Source organism: Psammomys obesus, unplaced genomic scaffold (assembly GCF_907164565.1).
Source record: "Psammomys obesus unplaced genomic scaffold, mPsaObe1.curated_primary_1811, whole genome shotgun sequence".
Lineage (NCBI taxonomy): Eukaryota > Metazoa > Chordata > Mammalia > Rodentia > Muridae > Psammomys > Psammomys obesus.
Window position 1 is genome coordinate 4,493,803 of NW_026596158.1, and position 19,446 is coordinate 4,513,248.

At 48.4% G+C, this 19,446-nt stretch overlaps 1 protein-coding gene across 4 annotated transcripts in view; it reads left to right on the top strand.

Moving 5' to 3' along the window:
* The window catches only part of Slc7a9 (solute carrier family 7 member 9), a 22,577-nt gene extending 3,188 nt beyond the window's left edge, over positions 1–19,389 (top strand). For 2 of the 4 annotated variants that reach the window (XM_055594992.1, XM_055594997.1), the window contains exons 4-14: positions 188–335; positions 630–872; positions 1,250–1,375; positions 2,251–2,350; positions 3,309–3,353; positions 3,917–4,040; positions 4,899–5,002; positions 12,105–12,201; positions 13,013–13,162; positions 15,525–15,699; positions 17,575–17,965. In XM_055594992.1, coding sequence (XP_055450967.1) covers positions 188–335; positions 630–872; positions 1,250–1,375; positions 2,251–2,350; positions 3,309–3,353; positions 3,917–4,040; positions 4,899–5,002; positions 12,105–12,201; positions 13,013–13,162; positions 15,525–15,699; positions 17,575–17,639 — 1,377 coding nt within the window. In that variant the 3' untranslated portion in view covers positions 17,640–17,965. Of the gene's footprint in view, positions 1–187; positions 336–629; positions 873–1,249; positions 1,376–2,250; positions 2,351–3,308; positions 3,354–3,916; positions 4,041–4,898; positions 5,003–12,104; positions 12,202–13,012; positions 13,163–15,524; positions 15,700–17,574; positions 17,966–18,092; positions 19,230–19,250 lie in introns of those variants that run through there. The other 2 variants (XM_055594996.1, XM_055594993.1) reach the window with 2 other exon arrangements.
* The last annotated feature ends 57 nt before the right edge of the window (positions 19,390–19,446 follow it).

Consider the following 19,446-nt stretch of genomic DNA (forward strand, 5'->3'; position numbering starts at 1 on the left):
TGTGTGGGGGGGGGGTTGTTCTGGTCACACCGGGCTGTGTGTGTGTGCGGGGGGGGGTTCTGGCCACACCAGGCTGTGTGTGTGTTTTGGGGGGGGTGTTCTGGCCACACCAGGCTGTGTGTGTCGGCAGTCACCTGTGGCTGTGAGCTCCCTGCTGGCAGAATAAGCTCCACCCTTGCACACGCAGGTGGGCCTCCTCAGCGGCATCTGTATCATCGTGGGCACCATCATCGGCTCCGGGATCTTCATCTCCCCCAAGTCTGTGCTGGCCAACACAGAATCCGTGGGGCCCTGTCTGATCGTATGGGCAGCCTGTGGGATCCTGGCTACACTTGGTAATGAGACAACCCCTGATGACCGCCCCCTCTCCCCATCGACAGTGGAGACGAGCCACACAGGCACGGAGGAGAGCCCAGGCTGCTCGCAAATTGCCAATCCTCCCAAGTGCCAGGGTTATAGGCTTGCAGCAGCCTGCCTGGTTGGGTCCCTTCCAGGGGGTGTGTGGCGAATATGTTGAATCTGGCTGCAGTAAAAGGCCCAGCAGCCAGAATGCGAGCACCCAGAGGAGGAAGGCTGCGTGGAGTGGGATGGCGCCTCACGAGGCATGGGCTCCTTCTTCTGTGTTCCAGGTGCCCTGTGCTTCGCAGAGCTTGGCACAATGATCACCAAATCAGGGGGCGAGTACCCCTACCTGATGGAGGCCTTTGGCCCCATCCCTGCCTACCTCTTCTCCTGGACCAGCCTGATCGTCATGAAGCCCTCGTCCTTCGCCATCATCTGCCTCAGCTTTTCCGAGTATGTGTGTGCAGCCTTTTACTTGGGCTGTAAGCCTCCTCAGGTGGTCATCAAACTCCTGGCTGCCGCCGCCATCTGTGAGTGCCAGGCTGGGGAAGGTGGGGTGGTTCTGCGTGACCAGTGTCGGCTCTCTGTTCAGGGAGAGGCACGGCAGGCCTGCGAGGGATGGTGACTATCCCAGCAGGCGTTGGGCAACCCGGTGGGGCCTGTGGGGGCTGCAGGGAGGGGGCTCTCCCTGTCCAGGACCAGGCTGCTTCTCCTTCATGGTGTGAGACTGGGCTTGATTTCAGGGGCCAACACTAGTGTGTTCTAACGGTGCTGACGCTAGCTTTTTAGTTCCGCTCCCTTCGTTGAGGGCATGGGGGGTCAGGGTGGAGGAATAGAAAAGAGGGAATCTTCAGGACCTTGGGAAAAGCCATGCATACAGAAGGTTACCCTACTTGGGCCTTCCCAGTGCTCATCACTACAGTGAATGCGCTGAGCGTGCGGCTCGGGAGCTACGTCCAGAACATCTTCACAGCAGCCAAGCTGGTGATCGTGGCCATCATCATCATCAGCGGACTGGTCTTCCTGGCCCAAGGTGAGCTGCGGCGGGCTGGGGCACCGGGCCCCACCTGGCATGTGACTCTTTGTCCTCTGGAGCAATCTCGGTTATGAGCATGTGTGCTTTTTGTATTTATGCGTGCTTATTGGTTTCTACACAGGGTTTCTCTGTGTAGCCCTGGCTGTCCTGGACTCACTTTGTAGACCAGGCTGGCCTCAAACTCACATCCGCCTGCCTGTCCCTCCCAGAATGCTGGGACTAAGGACATGCACCACCATGCCTGCTTGTTGATATCTATTTATTTATTTATTTATTTATGACTGATACAGGAACTTACCATATAGGCCAGGCTTGTCTCTAACTTGAGATGCTCCTGCCTCAGTATCCTGAGTGTTGGGACACCAGACATGTGCTTCCATGCGTAGTTGGGGTTCCTTTAATGAACAGGGGTCATAAGTCATACCCTTCTTTCTGGTAGAGAGGGGAAGGAAGTCAGCATTTGGTCAGCTGACATTCACAGTGTTTTAAAGGATGGAAAAATCCCAAATCGTTTGATTTTACCAGTTAAAGATGTAGGAGCCAGATAAAAATCTGCTTGCTCAGAGGGTCAGAGAAAGTGCCCAGCTGACCTTCTTTCTCAGCTCACATCTGGAAGGAAAAAGCCAAAAACCAAAAGCTAAAAACCAAAAACTCAAAGCCAAAGCCCAAGAAGCCAAAAGGCTTAGTTCTTTCAAAGTCCCTCCTTTCTACTTAATTCCTGTCAGCTGGCTTCTTACTCTGCCTCTTGACAGGGTGTGTGCTAGGCTGAGCCACACCAAACAAGAAACAGGTTTTTACGGTTCACAATTCCAGGGTTCACAATGGGGTCAGATACCCTGCAATGCATTCACTCTTCACTGGCTTAATTTCAGGAAACACAAAGAACTTTCAGAATTCTTTCGAGGGTGTGCAGACCTCTGTGGGCGCCATCAGCCTGGCGTTTTACAATGGACTGTGGGCCTACGATGGGTGGTAAGGTCTCCTAAAACACCCCAAGTCTCCTACGATGTCTTTTAGGATCAAAGATGTCTCCTTTCTGGGGTTCAGTGACACCCTCTTAGCTCTGCCTTCACAGTTCTTTTATGTGACCTTCCCATATCCCTCTGACCCCGTGGAGAGAGCGTGGGGTCAAGACCCTTGCTCCTTTCCTAGCCTGGAACTGGAACCAGCTCCTGACAGTGCCCCATGAGGGGGTGGCTGGCAAAGCCCTGTTTAGAACCTTTACCGGGAGAATCCTGTCTGAGCCGAATAGAAATACCTGATAAGACCAAGGGTGTTCAACAGCCCTACCACAGCATTCCTGAAGACATGAGATGGACTGTGTGTGTGTCCCTCAAAGCAGAAGCATGGCCACGGTGATGCTGCCCCCCCCCCCCTCCCCACTGGTATAGGTTTCATCCTTCTTTCAACCTCTTTCCAGTTTTTCAAAGTACCTTGAATAGTTTTGAAAATTCACGTGATTTCCACAGAGAACAAAGACTTCACCCAGTGACAGACACCTAGCTCTTGGCAGTTGTGAGGCCTGTCACCACTAGGATCTATGGGGCAAATGTTACTCTGCATTGTTGTGGAAAAGCTCTTTATGGCTTTTTTTTTTTTCTTCAGCAATTACCATTCTTTGTATTATTTTATTTTGCTCTATTTTTAATGTTAGGGGATGGAATCCAGAACTTTGCATATTCTAGGAAAGCATTCTATTGCTAAGCCACACCCCCAGCTCCTCACTGGGGAATTCTAGGCAGGTACTCTATCACAGAGCCATGCCCCCAGCCCCTTCCTTTGGGATTCTAGGCAGGCAGGCAGATGCTGAGCCATACCTTTAGCTCCTACAGTAGAAGTCTTAAAGTGAGCCATCATTTATCATTGCTTCACAAACTTAGCCAAGAAAGTCCTGTAGCAAGTGATGCCCTTGTTACTTTTCTTTGTCTAGGAACCAACTCAACTATATCACTGAAGAGCTCAGAAACCCTTACAGGTAAGAGCATTGCACAGAGCTGGAGGCGGTGCTCTGACAGCACATTTTTCCTCTGTGAGGCAGAAAGTGCAGCTGCTGCCTCCTTCTACTGTTCTGTTGTTTCATGACCCTCTTCTGCTCACTAGACTCCTACTCTCTACCCCTGTGGGCGTGGAACCCAGGGCCTTGAGCGTGCCAGCAAGTGTGGTATCCATGGGCCGTGCCCCTGGCCCTGGGTGAACAGCAATACCCCATGTACTCAGTAATGTCCCCATTAGTGCGCTTGTCTTTGTTGGCCAGTGGCATGGCTGGGAGTAGGAAGGAAAACAGTGACTTTCTTTATCTCTGCTTTACTTCACATTAAGCCACTGTGTCCTCCTGCCCTGAAGGAGCCTTTGAAAAATGTCTCTGTTGGGGCCACTTCATCACAGATCCCTGCTTGCTGGCCCCAAGAAGGATACCTGGGCCCCCAGTGTGCTCCAGAGTGGAAGCAGGGAGGAACAGACTAGATGAGAAGTCAGTCCTACCAGTTTCCCAGGGTGCTCCGGTGTGACCCTGGGTTCCTGTGTCTTTGTCCCTCTCAGAAACCTGCCCATGGCCATTGTCCTCGGGATCCCCCTGGTGACAGTGTGCTACATCCTCATGAATATTGCCTACTTCACGGTGATGACCCCAACAGAGCTCCTGCAGTCTCAGGCTGTGGCTGTGGTAAGTGGCTGTGGCAGTGACCTTGGAAAGGAAGGAGAGAAGACAGATAGGGTACACATCTAGGCTGGGGGCCAAAGGTAGTGGGTTATACTGCCAACACAGAGCTGGCCATGGTTCCCAGGTCCTCAGCCTCCCTCCCAGCACATGTAGCAATGGCTGAAGGACCCTGGGCTGGAGTCCCCAGGGTTAGGAAGGAGAGTACAAATGAGTGAAGAGGAGGAGGAAGGTGAGGGAGATGAGAAAGGAGAGGAGGAGGAAGAGGGGAAGGGGAGGAGATGGAGAAGGGGGAGGAGGAGAGAAGGTAGGAAAGGAGGAAGAAGAGTGAGAGGGGAGGAAGAGGAGGGGAAGGAAGAAGGGGGTGGGAAGGAGAGGAGGGGAGGAAGAGGAGAAAGAGGGGAGGAGGGAAAGGAGAGGAGGGGGAGGAGGTGATTTTAGCAATGGATTGTGGGACCGCTGCTGAGTAAGGATGCCAGGGTAGTTAGGATGGTAGAAAAGTCCATGAACCCTGAGAAGGGTGGTTAAAGCAAGGTCATGCCTAGTAAGGGGATCAAGGAAGAAAGAAGTAAAAAGGTGGGGCCAGCAATTGATGTAATTAAGGTGAGGTGGGGCCAAGAAATAAGATAAGTGAGGTTCCTCCAGGAGCTGAGGTGAGTGAAGTGGGACCAGGAAGTGAGGGGCAGGACAGTAAGATGACCGAGAGGGCAAGGGCCAGGGTCCTGTCATCAGCAGAGACTGGGCTGCTCGGAAGGCTTCTCCCTTTTCTCCAGTAGAGGGCCCCAAAGGCTGTGCACAGTGAAGTGACATGGGGGTGTGGGTGCCCAGTGAAACCCCTCAGGGTTGCGCTCTGCTTTCCTCCAGACCTTCGGAGACCGCGTTCTTTACCCAGCATCTTGGGTGGTCCCACTTTTTGTGGCATTTTCAACTATCGGTGCTGCTAATGGGACTTGCTTCACAGCGGGCAGGTAGGGGACCCCACCTTCTCCACTCTCGGGGTGGGCAGGGGGCAGGAAAGTGGACCCCCTTACATCCTCAGGACTCGGGCAGGTTAAACCCCACGTGGGGGCTGAACCTCCAACGTGGGTTGAACCTCAAAGCATCCAGGACCGGGTAGGCAGCCATGCTGGATGGAGTTGGGCGTGGCTTGTGCAGTTCAGAGGACCTGGGCTCTAACCTAGGGACAGCTGTAAGAGAACAAGGCTTGGCCTCCGGTGGCACTTCCTAGGTTTCATTTTTCTCCCCTGATGATCCTTCCTGAACATTCTGTCCTGCTAATACATACCCAAACTTGGCCAGGACAGGCCTTCCTGAAAACGGGCAGATGCCAATGCTGTAGGCTTGTAGCCGGTGCCAGTCCCTATCACAGCTCTACTCCATGGGCCCCCCCGCACAGCGCTGGGCTGGGCACCCGAGTAGGTTCGGACAGTTAACAGCTGTGCGGTTTCCCTTTGCAAGGCACATGCTTTAACAAACCCCCTGGTATCCACGTGTGGGTGTCTCTGCACGCTGCTGTGGGGAAACATTCCGGAACATCTCTGCTCAGGGTCATGCTCTGAATGGACAGACTTTCCAGTGTGCCACACGTCACACGATGAAGTGAATACACACCGCAAAGCAATTCTTTCAAGGCTTCAGGGAAGTGTGCATAGATTCTGTCCCCAGACCTTTTCACAGAGCGCTTTGAATTCGGGGCGCAGATCAGAGCAGATCAGACGGTAGACTGCTTGCATCCTGTGCTCCAGGTCCTGTGGTCCATCCCTAGCAAGGCAGGGAAAGAAGGGAGAGAGACAGAGGGAAAGAAAACCACTTTTGGCTAGGCTAGGGGTCTTTATGTGTAAATTATCTTTTCTAATTAGCAAACAAATGCATGTGTTTCTGAGCTACAATGGGATGATGTTACGATACCTGTATGTACTATAGAAATGAGCAAATTAATCTATCCATCACCTTCCATGCTCATTGTTTCCTTCTGGTGAGAACATTCCACACCAACTCTTAGCAGTTTTGCGATACCCACCAGTAAAGCAGCAGTAGGCGTCTATGTGAACTTATCTCTGCAGCATGATCCTTAGATGCTTCGGGGATGGACCCCGGAGTGTGAGCGCTGAGCTGTATGGAAGATCTTGTTTTAGTTGTCTGATTTTTAGTGACTACCAGTTTACAGTCCCACGGCATGAATAAGGTTCCTTTCATTCAAACCTTTGCCAGCATTTGTTGATATTTGTTTTCCTGATAGTGGTCATCTTGATTGGAGTAAATGGAATCTCAGAGTAGTTTTCAGCTGCATTCCCCCATAACTAAGGATGTTAAGCATTTTTTTGTTTTCTATTAGAACTTAAAATTGTTTTTATTACATTTGTCTGTATATGTGCACGTGCGTATCTGTGTGGGCATGTGATACACACGGAGAGGTCGGTACAACTTTCAGGGGTCAGTTCTCTTCTTTTGTGAGCCCCAGGAATCAGATTCCATTGCTAGGCTTAGCAGCAACTGTTTCCACAGGAGGAGCCATCATTCTAGCCAGCCACATGTGTTGAACACTTTTGTTTGTTTGGAGACGGGGTCTCACTGTGTAGCCCTGGCTGTCCTGGAACTTGCTCTGTTGCCCAGGCTGGCCTCGAACTCACAGAGATTCACCTGCCTTTCCCTCCCTGAGTGCTGGGATTAAAGATGTGCCCCCACAATGCCCGGCTCCCACGATCCCCCCCCCTTTTTTTTATAAGATTTATTTATTTGTTATTTATACAGCATTCTGCCAGAAGAGGGCACCAGATCTCACTATAGATGGTTGTGAGCCATCATGTGGTTGCTGGGAATTGAACTCAGGACCTTTGGAAGAGCAGCCAGTGCTCTTAACCACTGAGCCATCTCTCCAGCCCCACATTATTCCATTAAAAAAAAAATATGTTTCTAATTTCATTTTTAAGTGATTTTTTTTTTTTTTTGTATTCTAGATATTATCCACTGTCAAGTGTGTGGCTGGCCAAGATTTTGTTGTTGTTTTGTTTGTTTGTTTTTCAAGACAAGGTTTCTCTGTGTAGCCATGGCTGTCCTGGACTTGTCCTGAACTCACTTTGTAGACCAAGCTGTCCTCGAACTCCCAGAGATCTTCCTGTCTTTGCCTCCCTGAGTGCTGGGATTATAGGTGTGTGCCTCTGCGGCTGGCTTCAAGATTTATCCCATTTTGTGGGCTGCCTCTTCATCCAGTTAACTGTTTTCCTTTGCTGTACAGAGGCTTTGGCTTTCATTATTTTCCATTTGTCAGTTTTAGTTTTACTTCTTGAGTGACTAGAGTCCTTTGGAGGAAGTCCTCCCCGGTGTCTGTTTCTTAGAGTGTTTTCCTTACTTTCTCCTCTTAGGTTTTCAGGTTCATGTCTTACAGTAAGGTTTTTGAGCCACTAACGCTTGAGCCAGCTCTCCCTCTCGAATGTGCCTCCAGGCCTGGCTTTTCTCCCCTCAACTTTTTTGAAAAAAACTTTTTCTTTGTTGTCTATGGATTTCACATTATGCATCCCACTTTCCACCCTTGCAACCCCCACCCACCCTCATAGAGGAAAAAAAATCTTACTGTGGAAGCTGCAGGGTGTCTCGCACAGTATACTCTTTTGTCCACACTTCCTTGCCTGCAAATGTTCATTTCACTGACTCGTTGGTCTGGTAGGAGGCCTCTGGTTTCTGCTGCACTTTCTCTCCGGAATCTCATTGATATCCTGTTGTTGGCTTGTGTCACAGAGATCCTGTAGTTTTGGATCTCTAGGACTGGTCCCTTCCTACACTCCAGCAGTTCAGCAATGGGGTAGATGGTGGGGTCCAAAGCCTGGATCTGGGCCCGAGAGGTATCTGAGCTCGTCAGCCTCCTGGCTCTCTCACTTTCACACCCTTGGCACTGGCTCACCCGAAACCCCATCAACCGCGATGAGCTTTACCCTGCCGCCCAGGCAACGTCCAGGGCCTGCTCTCCTGAGTGCTGCAGCTGGTGAGGGACATGGCCAGTTCTCCCAGTCTCATGACCCCAGGGCCAGCTCCCCCACACTCACACCCTCAGGGCCGACTCTTCTGGGGGAGGGGTATAACTACCCTGTTTAGAGCTGGCTGAGCCTGTATTATTCTCAGCCACACATCTCTGCATTCACCTCCACTCACTGCAAAGAGAAGTGTCTCTGTTTAAGGCTCAGAGCGGCCCAGTGTGTCAGGAGTATATTCCTATCTGTGGACTTTGTCTCTCGTCCAATTAGAGTGGTCAGTTACCCCTATAGCAGCTGTTTCCTCTGTGACCAAACTCAGGTTCTCATACTTGACAGCACTCACTTTATCCTCTGCATCGTCTCCCTAGCTATGGAGTTGATGTCTGTGTAGACTGAGCTAAAGATCTAGTTTTATTCGTCTACATATGGATCTCCAGTTTTCCTAACACTATTGCATTTTCTCTAGTGACTATTTTTAGAATTTCTAAACAGAACTCTCTCTCTCTTCCCCGTGTGTGTGTGTGCACGCACCAGGATTCCTTGGAGGTCAGAAGATGTGTAGGATCACTGGGGATAGCGCTGCGGGTGATTGTGAACCACCATGTGGGGTGCTGGGAACTGAACCCAGATCCTCTGTAGAGCAGTAAGTGCTCTTAATCCCTAAGCCACCTCACCAGCCTTTCTCTCTCTCTCTCTTTTTTTTTTTTTTTTTTTTTTTGGATACAGGGTTTCTCTGGGTAGCTCTGGTTTTGTCCAGGTTGGCCTGGAACTCACAGACCTCCCTGCCTCTGCCTCCTAAGTGTTGAGATGTGCCCCCCACCCGCCTCCCTCTGATTTCTTAATGTAGTTTTAGAGCCATCTACTTCTCTTACAGAGCATCTTTATTGTATCCCATAGAATATAGTATGTTTTCCTTTAATTTCATGTTAGGAATTTTTTTTACATTTTTTATTTCTTCAATCAGCCCATTCATCATTCAGTGTGCTGTTTAATCTCCACGTATGTGTGTGTTCTATAGGTTTCTCTTGCTGTTGTGATCAGACAGCATACAAGGAATGACTTCAATTTTCCTATTTGTTAGGACTTGTTTTATGTCCTAATATGAAGTCTATTTTAGATAAGTTCCATGGGTCATTGAGAAGACTGTGTTCTGCTAGATTTAATGGAGTGTTCTATAGATAGTATGTCCATTTGTTTTATATGTCATTTAATTGAGATATTTTTTTCTGTATGTTTGCTAGGATAACGTGTAAACCAGCGGAAGTAGGGTGTTGAGGTTAGAGATTTTACATTTCCGTTTTTTCTCTACTCTCATTCACAGTGTTGCTCAACCTCCATGCGTGTGCTGTGGCCTCTCTTTGCTGCCACTTTATGGGCTCCCTTAATCAGTGTTGTGATTTTGTCTCTTCTGATTTTACTGTGAAGTCAACTTATACATTTGAACAGGAATACCTGCTTATTTCCCATACCTTTTGCTTGAAAATACCTTTTCCAGCCTTTCACCCTAAAGTATCATGTGTGTTTTATGGTGAGATACATTTCTCAGAGGCAACAGTTGGGTGAGTCCTGCTTTTCTTTAAAAGCTAATCTAATCCTATCTGTCTGTCTGTCCACCTACCTATTGAAAGAGTTTTCCTACATTGCCCTGGCTGTCCTGGAACTCACTATATATACCAGACTGGGCTTAGGTCTCAGTGGACAGTTCTCAAACATCTTTCACCATGTTTATTACAAAGCATTGCTATTAAAAAAGCATTTCACACTATTATGACATTTAGTTTTTAAATGTCATAGTTTTTAAACGATTTTCCAATCGTTTCTTGGCAGTGTATATAGGTAAAAATATTCTGAGTCTACTCTGCAGGCCAAGCTAGCCTGCAACACACTATGTAGACCAGGCCGGCCTCAGACTCAGAGATCTGCCTGCCTCTGCCTCCCAAGCGCTGAGATTCAAGGCGTGCACCACCAGGCCTCGTTTACAGATAAAATTCTGACATCGCATTGTTACACGTTCCCTAAGCTTTTGCTCTTGTACTTTCACTACTTGTGGGAAGTACAGCCAGGCAGACATCATCCGTGACCCAGTTCTAAAACATATCCAGCACTCCAAGAGTGTCCTTCCATCTCCCACTTTGGCAGATGTGCTTCCTGCCTCCGTAACTGTTCCAGCTCTTTCATCGAAATGACTTTTGTGACTGACTCTTTCAAGATACCGTGTTCATCCAAATTGCAGTGTCTCAGTGCTTTTCTTTCCCCTGCTGAACAGTACTCCATTGTATGGTAAGCAGTGTTTATCATCAGTTAAACTTTTTTATTTCTATTTTTGTCTGTTAAGCATAATATTGTTATGAACACTCATCTCTGTATTTTTCATGTGTGTATTTTCATGTGGAACATATTTGTTTTCATCTTGGGTAAATTCCTAATAGAATTGCTCACATAAGTTGATTATCTTGTTAAACTCTACAAGTTTATTTAGGTTATAGAACCCCAGTTGTGTATTTGGAAGAGAAAAGTAAAACCCATGTTTATGAATTTAAAGCAGCAGTATTGGGTAAGGTGTGGCTCAGTGCCTGAGCCTGTGCTCACCATATGCAAAGTCCTGATTTTATTCCTACAATAAAGGACCAGCATATTAGATAATATTTGGCTGATTTTCTTAGTTGCTTATAAAATTCTGAAAATTATGCTGTAGAAATTTCCCTTATCAAAAACTTATTGAAGCATATGCCTTTATGTAGTCAGTACCTCTTCTTAAATTATGACTGTAGTGAGAATTTTGGTTTATGTAAAAACAAATATTATGGGAATGTTTTTATTTTAATCCCAGGTGCAGCAGCTGTGATCTGCCTCGTGCTCTAGCAGAAGCATGGGCTTGCCAGCTGCAGATAGCTTCTGTGATTGTGTGACAGAATTCTAGGAACTTTTCAGATAGATGGGTTTGGGGGTTGCTATTGGTTGTGGTTTGTTAAGTAGTCCTGCGCAAAGAAGAAACAAAAAATTAGATATCTTGGCAGCAAAGACTCAACTTGCCCCAAGGAACTCAATGCCTCTAATCAGCAGGAAGTAGTTAACGTTGCCTCCCCCCCCCCCCCCCCCCACTCCTGACTCCAACCCCTGACTTTATTCAGGGATCTTTTTCTTATCTGGTGTTAGGGGTTGAAAGGGAAGTAGGAAAGGGGTGGAGAAGGGTGGGAGGAGGAAGAGCTCACAGAGTGGCTACTTCAAGGAGGCTGCCAAAGTGCTTTGGGTGGTTACCTTTGGCCGCTGTAACTAGAAACTGTGCTCTTTACTGACATCAAAGGATATTTGATGAGAAATATTTAGCTTTTTATGTTCTGCTCTATGTATGTGTGTATGTGTCAGTATGTACATGTGAGTGGAATACGCATGGAAGCTGGAGCCAGGCAGCTGTAACCAACACAGCACGTGTACTGGCAATTCCATTTGGGTCCTCTACAGGAGCAGAATACACCCTTTAACTATTGAGCCATCTCTACAGCTCCCAGTTCATTTCTTCTGTGAGTGTGTGGGGGGTGCCAAAGGTATCAGGTCCCCTTGAACTAGCGTCAGAGGCAATGAGCCGCCAGCCAAGGGTACTGGAAACTGAACTCCTGTCCTATGGGAGGTCAGCCAGTACTCTTAAATTCTTAAGTATGGCCAATTTCTTATACTTTAGATCTTATCTTTTTCTCTGCTTCATATTTTAAACTGTCTGATTGCCAGATGAGGAAAAACTGGGGAAGGGAAGGGGTCACTTGAATCTTTTTCAGTTGCCCTAATGTGCCTTTGGAACATGGGGACTCTAAGGGGTAGGGGCCCCTTGCTTCCTGGCCCTGGCCTCCACACCCTGGTCTAGTGTCTACACTTTATTCTGGCATAACTCTAGGGAGTTGAGCAGGTCTCTGCTCATTAACTGTGTCCACCCTGCCTCTGCCCTACTGACTTCCAGGTACCAGGATGTGTTCCTTATAGGTGCAGTTAACCATCACATGGTCCTCCAGCCCCTTCCAGAGACACTCTACCAGAAGTGGCCTTGCCAGCGACCTCAACGGTGCACCTCAGATACATTCTCAGTGCCTCCCCCACATTGTTCTTTCAGACTCATCTATGTGGCTGGCCGGGAAGGCCACATGCTTAAAGTGCTCTCGTACATCAGTGTTAGGCGCCTCACGCCTGCTCCTGCCCTTATATTTTATGTAAGTATGCGTTTCACCTGGTGACAACCGAGAAAGCAGAGGGTCTTTCTTTGATATGAAGTAGAGCTGTGCTGTTGAGCCCAGGGCTTTCTGTGTGAGCCAGGCTCCCTTATTCCCCGACACAACCCAGAATCTTCCCAGCTTATATGCTCTGCTTCTTACATGTATGTACTGATCTATTCGGAAGCAAATGATCTGAAGGCCTGTAGCTCCAGGGACCCCTGGGGATGTGTAGGCCTGGCTCAGGGCCTGAACCCTACATCCATGTCCATTTCCCCACTTACTCTGAAGATGAGTAAACAGCCAAGTCCAGGACAAGCCTACATACACAGTCACAATGAGACCTGGATTTCATCAGGCACCTACCCAGTGAAAACTGTCCCAACGTTAAAATCATCCTTACAAAGCTGCTGTGTGCATATACATACACACACATACTGTCCATTGTCGTTTGTTTAGAATCATGACTTCTAGTCAGACATGGTGGTCTATACCTGTGATCCTAGCACTCAGGAAGCCAAGGCATCAGGAGGCCAAGGCATTTGGATCATGAGTTTCAGGCCAGTCTGGGCAAGACTATGCATGTATGTGTGAGCACACAAATGCAGGGGTGCAACTTCATAGGCTCAAAGATTGACCAATCTCTTCCTGTGGAGCCTTGAGAACGTATGTCATGTTGGCCAGGCTGAGCCCGCCTGGTAGGAGACAGAAAGTGTCTGGTCAGGACAGGCTGCTCTTTCAGCCTTCTGAGAGGACAAGGACAATGTTTGTGTGCACTGACAACCAAAAACATCACTCTTCTTTCGCCTAGAGTATCATAGCCATCATTTACATCATCCCCGGTGACATCAACTCCTTAGTCAACTACTTCAGTTTTGCTGCGTGGCTGTTTTATGGGATGACAGTCCTAGGACTCATCGTGATGAGATTCACAAGGAAAGACCTGGAAAGGCCCATCAAGGTAAGCTGTGTCTGGCTGTCACAGCAGCTTTGGTGTCTGGAAAGAACTGGAAGGCAGCCATTTCCTACCGTCTCTTTATTCTGACTGCTCATTTCCGAGGGCAGCTCATGACCCACGAAGCCCCTGCAGCACTCTAGCTGTATGCGGACCTGCATCCCACCCATCCCCTGGCCTTTCGACATGCTTACACACTGATGGGGACTTTGGAACCAGCCCTAGTCCCAGCCTGTGTACATGCACAGTGTGCTCCAGTCCTCCCATGTCCCCATGGCTGATGCCTACATGCACATGAAGGAGGCTGAACCATGTTAATTTCTGGATACGCACAGATCTAAGAAAAATGTAGGCAAAAGGAGGGCTGCCATGGCCAGGAGCAGGGTAAACCTCTTGAGGTAAACCTCAATTAGCTGTAGGCTCTGCTGCCTAGAGCTGTCTGATCGTCTTGGTGCATCTGAGCTGTTAATCACATCCATCCACATCTCCAGCAACAAATCACAGTGGTAGTAATCTTCACAAACCCCTCATTAAGACAGAGTGATAGAACAGCTAAGGGGAAAGCTCAGAGCTAGTGTCACCAGCACATGAGCAAATGAGCAATTGCCACAACCTGACTGGGGATGGAAACACCAGTTACCCAGGCCCACATCCTCTAGGAGGGCACACTGGGTGGGACCCCAGTAAGAAGAACCCCCCAGTCCACTAGTGGAAGTGGGAGAGCAATGTAGCAGCCTTCATCCCTCAGGGTCTAAGAAAGCCTCCTTTCCAGGACAGAGGCATTTCTGGAACCAAGTAAGACAACAACTGCTGGAGACAGAAATCAGAGAAGAGCATCAGGACCCAGCTGGGGAGGAAATCCCCAGGGAGGCCATGTTACACCTGAGTATGAAAACACATCAGGAAAAAAAAGGAAGGGCACAAGAGCACGGAACCAGCAATGGGGAGGAGACAAAAATAAGCACTGTTCAAAATAAAATGAGTAAGCCAACAACAACAAGGTTCTAATTCAGGCATAAGAGTCCCTGGAGAGCAGAGCGAAGTGGGCAATTCTAAAAGCTGCACATCCCCGGGGTGGGAAGGATGGCTGGAGGTAGGACTCCACTGTCCAGCCAACAGTGAAAGGGGAACTTTGAGGGCAAAGCCAGAGGTACTGTAAGCAACACAAATATTTTTTGGTGCAATTATGGAGCTTTAAAACTGCCTTGGCTCCACTTCTTTTTTGTCCCTGCCTCCATCCCCAATTCACTTCTACAGGAGGGGGTGAAAGACAACAGCAGAGCTGTTCACTACTCAGACCAGAAGGCAATGCAAGCCAGAGTCTCCTATGTAGCCAGTGACCTTGAAGAACAGACCCCATGAAAGGATGCAGGCCGTGTGATTATGGGAGCAGAGGGGGAAGACTGCTGGGAGCTCAATCCAACAAGAGATACACCTATCTAAAGGAGACCTTGTCTTAGGGTAGAGGGAGAAATACCAGGCAAGTGTGTTGTAATCTTATCAAACACCTAAAGCACTCAAAAGCACTGCTTAAGGCAAAGATTACAAAAAAAAGCAAAAAAAAAAAAAAAAAAAGCAGCAACACCTTGCTAAAAGCCAGAATGCACAACTCTGAGATAACAGCTAAGAGATCTACTCTGTGCAGCTGTGTTCACAAAGCTGCAGAAGAAACAGAATCAAACACACTAACAGGCAACTTACAGGCACCTCCCAGTCTTCATCAGGTCCAGATCCATGACTGGAAACTGAAAGGCCTGAAGACTAGAGCAAGAGGGATTCAGAGCAGCCTGGACTCAGAGCTTAGCCACTCACTTCAGGGTCTGAACAGCCCCCCTCCTCAAGGGACGTGAACAGTCAGATGTGATTATCCTACGGTGTTCCAAACGAAGTTCTCCTTTTACCTCCAAACATCTGTTTGCAGGAAATGAGACTAACACAGGAGAGTTGGACACTGTATCTATTAATGACCCAGTCTCTCTAATCTGTGACAGGACAAAGGAGGCAATATGGAAATCGAAAGCAGGAAGCCTTAATTTGGTGGACATGCACTTTCCTTTTTATAGTTCAAATAAGCATCCACTTTTTTTTTTTGAGACAGGGTTTCTCTGTGTAGCTTTGGCTGTCCTGGACTGGTCCTAGACCAGGCTTGGCCTCAAACTCACAGAGACCCACCTGCCTCTGCCTCTCAGAGTGCTCAGATTATAGGCGCATGCCACAGGGCTCAGCTGCATCCTTTGTTATATTCCAGCAAAGACAAAGATGGAAGAGGTGAAATGACGGGCAGAGTTGCACTGGACTTGTCCACACTCGTATTGTTGTTCAAGGGTAACATGAGCAGTGCCAAGCTGATGTGCTGTTCCACTTGCAGGTGCCCATCTTCATCCCCGTCGTTGTGATTCTCGTATCTGTCTTTTTGGTCCTGGCCCCGATCATCAGTAAGCCAGCCTGGGAATATCTCTACTGTGTGTTATTCATTCTGAGTGGACTTATATTCTACTTCCTTTTTGTCCACTACAAGTTCCGATGGGCCGAGAGAATCTCCAGTAAGTATCAGCAGAAGGGCTATGAGGAAAGTACCCGACTCCAGCTGCACAGGGCCTTTCACTTCCAGCACATCCACTTCTTCAGAACTGTATCCTCCCCAGTGACCACCTCTGGATCCACCCTTGGTGTCCTCTGTTCCCAGTTTATTTCGTACTTCAAAGTACACATTGATAGCATCTTACCATTAAGACCACCCTTGAGGGTGTAGTTTTAGAACATCTATATAGTCTCATCAGCTGAGGTCTTCCCAGGACAGAGCCTTTTACTGTTGTTTTGAAGCAGGATCTCACTGTGTAGTCCTCGCCACTGTTCTGACAGACTCAGCGCAGGCATCTAAGAGGCTCAGTAACAGCCCAAAGATATCCCAAGTGGTAGCTAGAAACGCATGGGACAAGGCCCACATCTGTGTTCTGCTGCCCTGGCCCTCATCCCTGCATTAGCCTGTCTCTAAATGGAAAGGAAGGTGCCAAACGACAGTGACAAGAGACTGCTTTTGTGTCTCACTGAGGAACCTAGGCTGACGGCCCATCTCATCTGTCTCGGCCTCGATGGTGCTGGTGTTCGAGATGCCCATCACTGCACTGGGCTATGCCTTACTTTTAAAGTCTAAAGCAAATTTGGTCCCAAGAAACTCCACTTACAAAAGTTTCAAGGCTCCTGAACACCAGCAGGTGGTGATGGGACGCTAAGATGTCTCCTCCCTGTGTGGTGTCCCTTGTGGACAGGGATGGGCTATGCAGTTTACTTCTGAGTCAGGCACAGGGTGTTGTGTGATATAGCCACAGTGTGAAGTGATTAAAAAATGTCTCTTTGGGCTGCATGTGGTAGTGCCTATTATCTCAGCACGCTGGTAGGCAGAGACAGGTGGGTCTCTGAGTTCAAGGCCAGCCTGGTCTACAAAGTTAGTACAGGATAGTCAGGGCTACACAGAGAAACCCTCTCTAGAAAACCAAACCAACAAACCAATCAAGAACGCCTCTTCAAGCCGGGCATAGTGTGAGCCTGCCATCCCAGTACTGAGGCTGAGCAGGAAGGCTACACAGAGACAAAAACAGAAATATTGCCTTTGAAGTAGGCTACTCTGGCCTTTCCAGGCAGATCTGCATGGACACACAGGCAACTTAGACAGGGGTAAAGTGGGGCTACAGATGGGGAAGGCTGGAGCGAAGCCAGACCAGACCCTCCCTGCCCACACCTATTCAAGCAGGAAGAGGGGTAGCTCCCTTACCGCACAGGAGTACAGGAACCGGGAGGGAGAATTTAGCTCCTGTTGACCAGAGTAAAATCTTTCCCCTCCCTGATCACTGGCTCCAGCCTCTTCAGCTGCGGAAAGGTGGCGTGAACCTGCAGTTGCTCATCCAGCTAGGGCAGCTGGCAGCCTGGAGAACCAAGCTGCTCACTTAGAAGGCCTGACGACAGACACCTGGAAGTACAGCCTTCAGGAGGCTGAGGCAGCAGGGTCATGAGTATGCCTGAGGCCAGCCTGGGCTACACAGCAACACCCTGTCTCAAACCAACCACAAAAAACACTGAATTGGTTCACGGTGATAAAAGAAAAATGAACAACTTTGTATTTTAAAATTTTGTCCTAGTTTCTCAAGATGCATCAGTGCCGAGCAGCAAATACATATAACTGAGTCATGTTTTTCAGGGGTGCAAACCATTGGAGAGAATAAAGAATACAGAATTCCTAGTTCTTCGGTAGGCAGTAACTCACCTCTGAAGAACCAATGCTACGACTAGGGCAGTTCTGATCAATGTGAACATGAGCTGTCGCTTACTGCAGGGTCTAGATGACCCATTGCTACCGTCACGACAGTGAAGCCCTGTGGCCACACTGTTCTAATTGCACGTACGCCCTGGCTTCGTTCCAGGTCCAGTCACCAAGCACCTGCAGATGCTGATGGAAGTCGTCCCACCAGAGAAGGACCCCGAATGAAAAGCCCATCATTCACAGCCCAAAGCTGCAATCAATTTATTTTTGTAAGCAATTATCTGTGGTTATTTCTTCCTGGTGTTTTTCTTAGTGAAAGCATGTATTCAGGTTATTCGTTTAGTATTTTTAGCTATCCCTAATTCTGTGCGTTAGGGCTCTTCCATAGAGGCAAGAACATGTTTTCAGACTTACCAGGTGTACTTAGGACACAGAGGCAGGCCAATTTCTGTGACTTTGAGACCAGCCTGGTCTATTGAGTGCATTGTAGTCCACCCAGGGCTACACTGAAACCATGTCTTAAAAATAAAGCACAGAAACTCAAAAGTTAATGGGGGATGTTGCCTGACAGGACTGGTTGGGGAGGCTGCACTGCAGACATGCTATTTAATGAGGCACAGGGCGAAGCTGGAGCGATAGCTCTTGAGCACAGGCAGGGCGCTGTGTTTGTTTCTGCAGATGACAGGAGCAACTGGCAATCAAGTCCACACAAAATGCTGCTCAGATCTACAGATCACTGGCAGGGGTTTTAAATATGTAGTCGTCCGTCCCCCCCCCCCCCCGTTGCCACTCCCAATTTTTTATCCTGTCCTGGGCACGGCTGGTCTGTGGCCCCTGCAAATGGCCGGGGGAACTGAGCTGGGCTCAACCATTAAGAGCACTGGCTGTTCTTCCAGAGAACCCAGGTTCAATTCTCAGCACCCACATCGCAGACCACAACTGTCTGTAACTCCACTTCCAGGGGATCTGACACCCTCATACAGACATACATGCAGGCAAAACACCAATGTACATTAAAAAAAAAAAAAAAAGAAAAGAACACTGGAGTTTTACTGATGATTCACCACAAAGATGCAATTCTATGGGAGCAAATGATAGAGCACAAACTCAAGTATTTCCATTTCACCTCACATTTTAGAAATTTACCCCACTTAGAACAGGTTAATACAGAAAATCAACAGCCGACTGTTTGCATAGCCAGCCTCCTATGTTCTACAAAATGTTGCTCAGAGGTTTACATATGGGAAAATGTGACCATCTGAAAAAAGTGATTTAAACAGAGCTGTGTCCCCACGGTCTCCATGTATCTGCTGAGACAGCCTGCCTCTTGCACGGTGCCCAGTGCCACAGCAGCCCTCCGCCAGCTGGTGGACCTGCATCTGTATAGACAGACACCGACAAAGCCCGGCCCACAACTGAATTGTTCCAGCAAGACAGTGTGCTTTCCGCTGCCTTGAGTCACTTTGCTTTACGGCCACTCTAGTACCTGCCAATCAACCTGAGAGTCATAGCATCACAAAGGATGTGTGTTCCTGGCAGATGCCCAGTCCGGCAGCCTCCAACTGTTGGGTGCAAGTCTGACCCTCTTCACAGTTGCTGTGAAAGCTAGTTGCCCACCCTACAATCCCGTGGACTCTTTTGGGCTGCATGTGCTCAGGTCTTATTTTACAGATGAGAAAACCAAGAACCAGTGTGGGCCCAGTCCTGCTGCTGGCACAGAAAGCCCAGAGACTTTGTGGAAGGTGTGCAGCGGCTCATTCCTGGGGCTACTGAAACCTGGACATCTGTGTTTCTTTGTTTTTATTTTTTTTTTGTTTTTTTTTTTTTTGACATTAGGTCTTATGTGGCCCAGGCTGGCCTGACACTTCCTGGTCTCCCCTTCTCAAACGCTGGAATTATAGATTTGGGCCACCATGCCCACTGTGAACATCAGTACTTTCTGATGTAAAAAGAAATAAACTCTTGGGGACAGTCACTCAACAGAATCTCCCTATATATGCCAGGCTGCCTTCAAATTTGAAGTCTTCCTGTC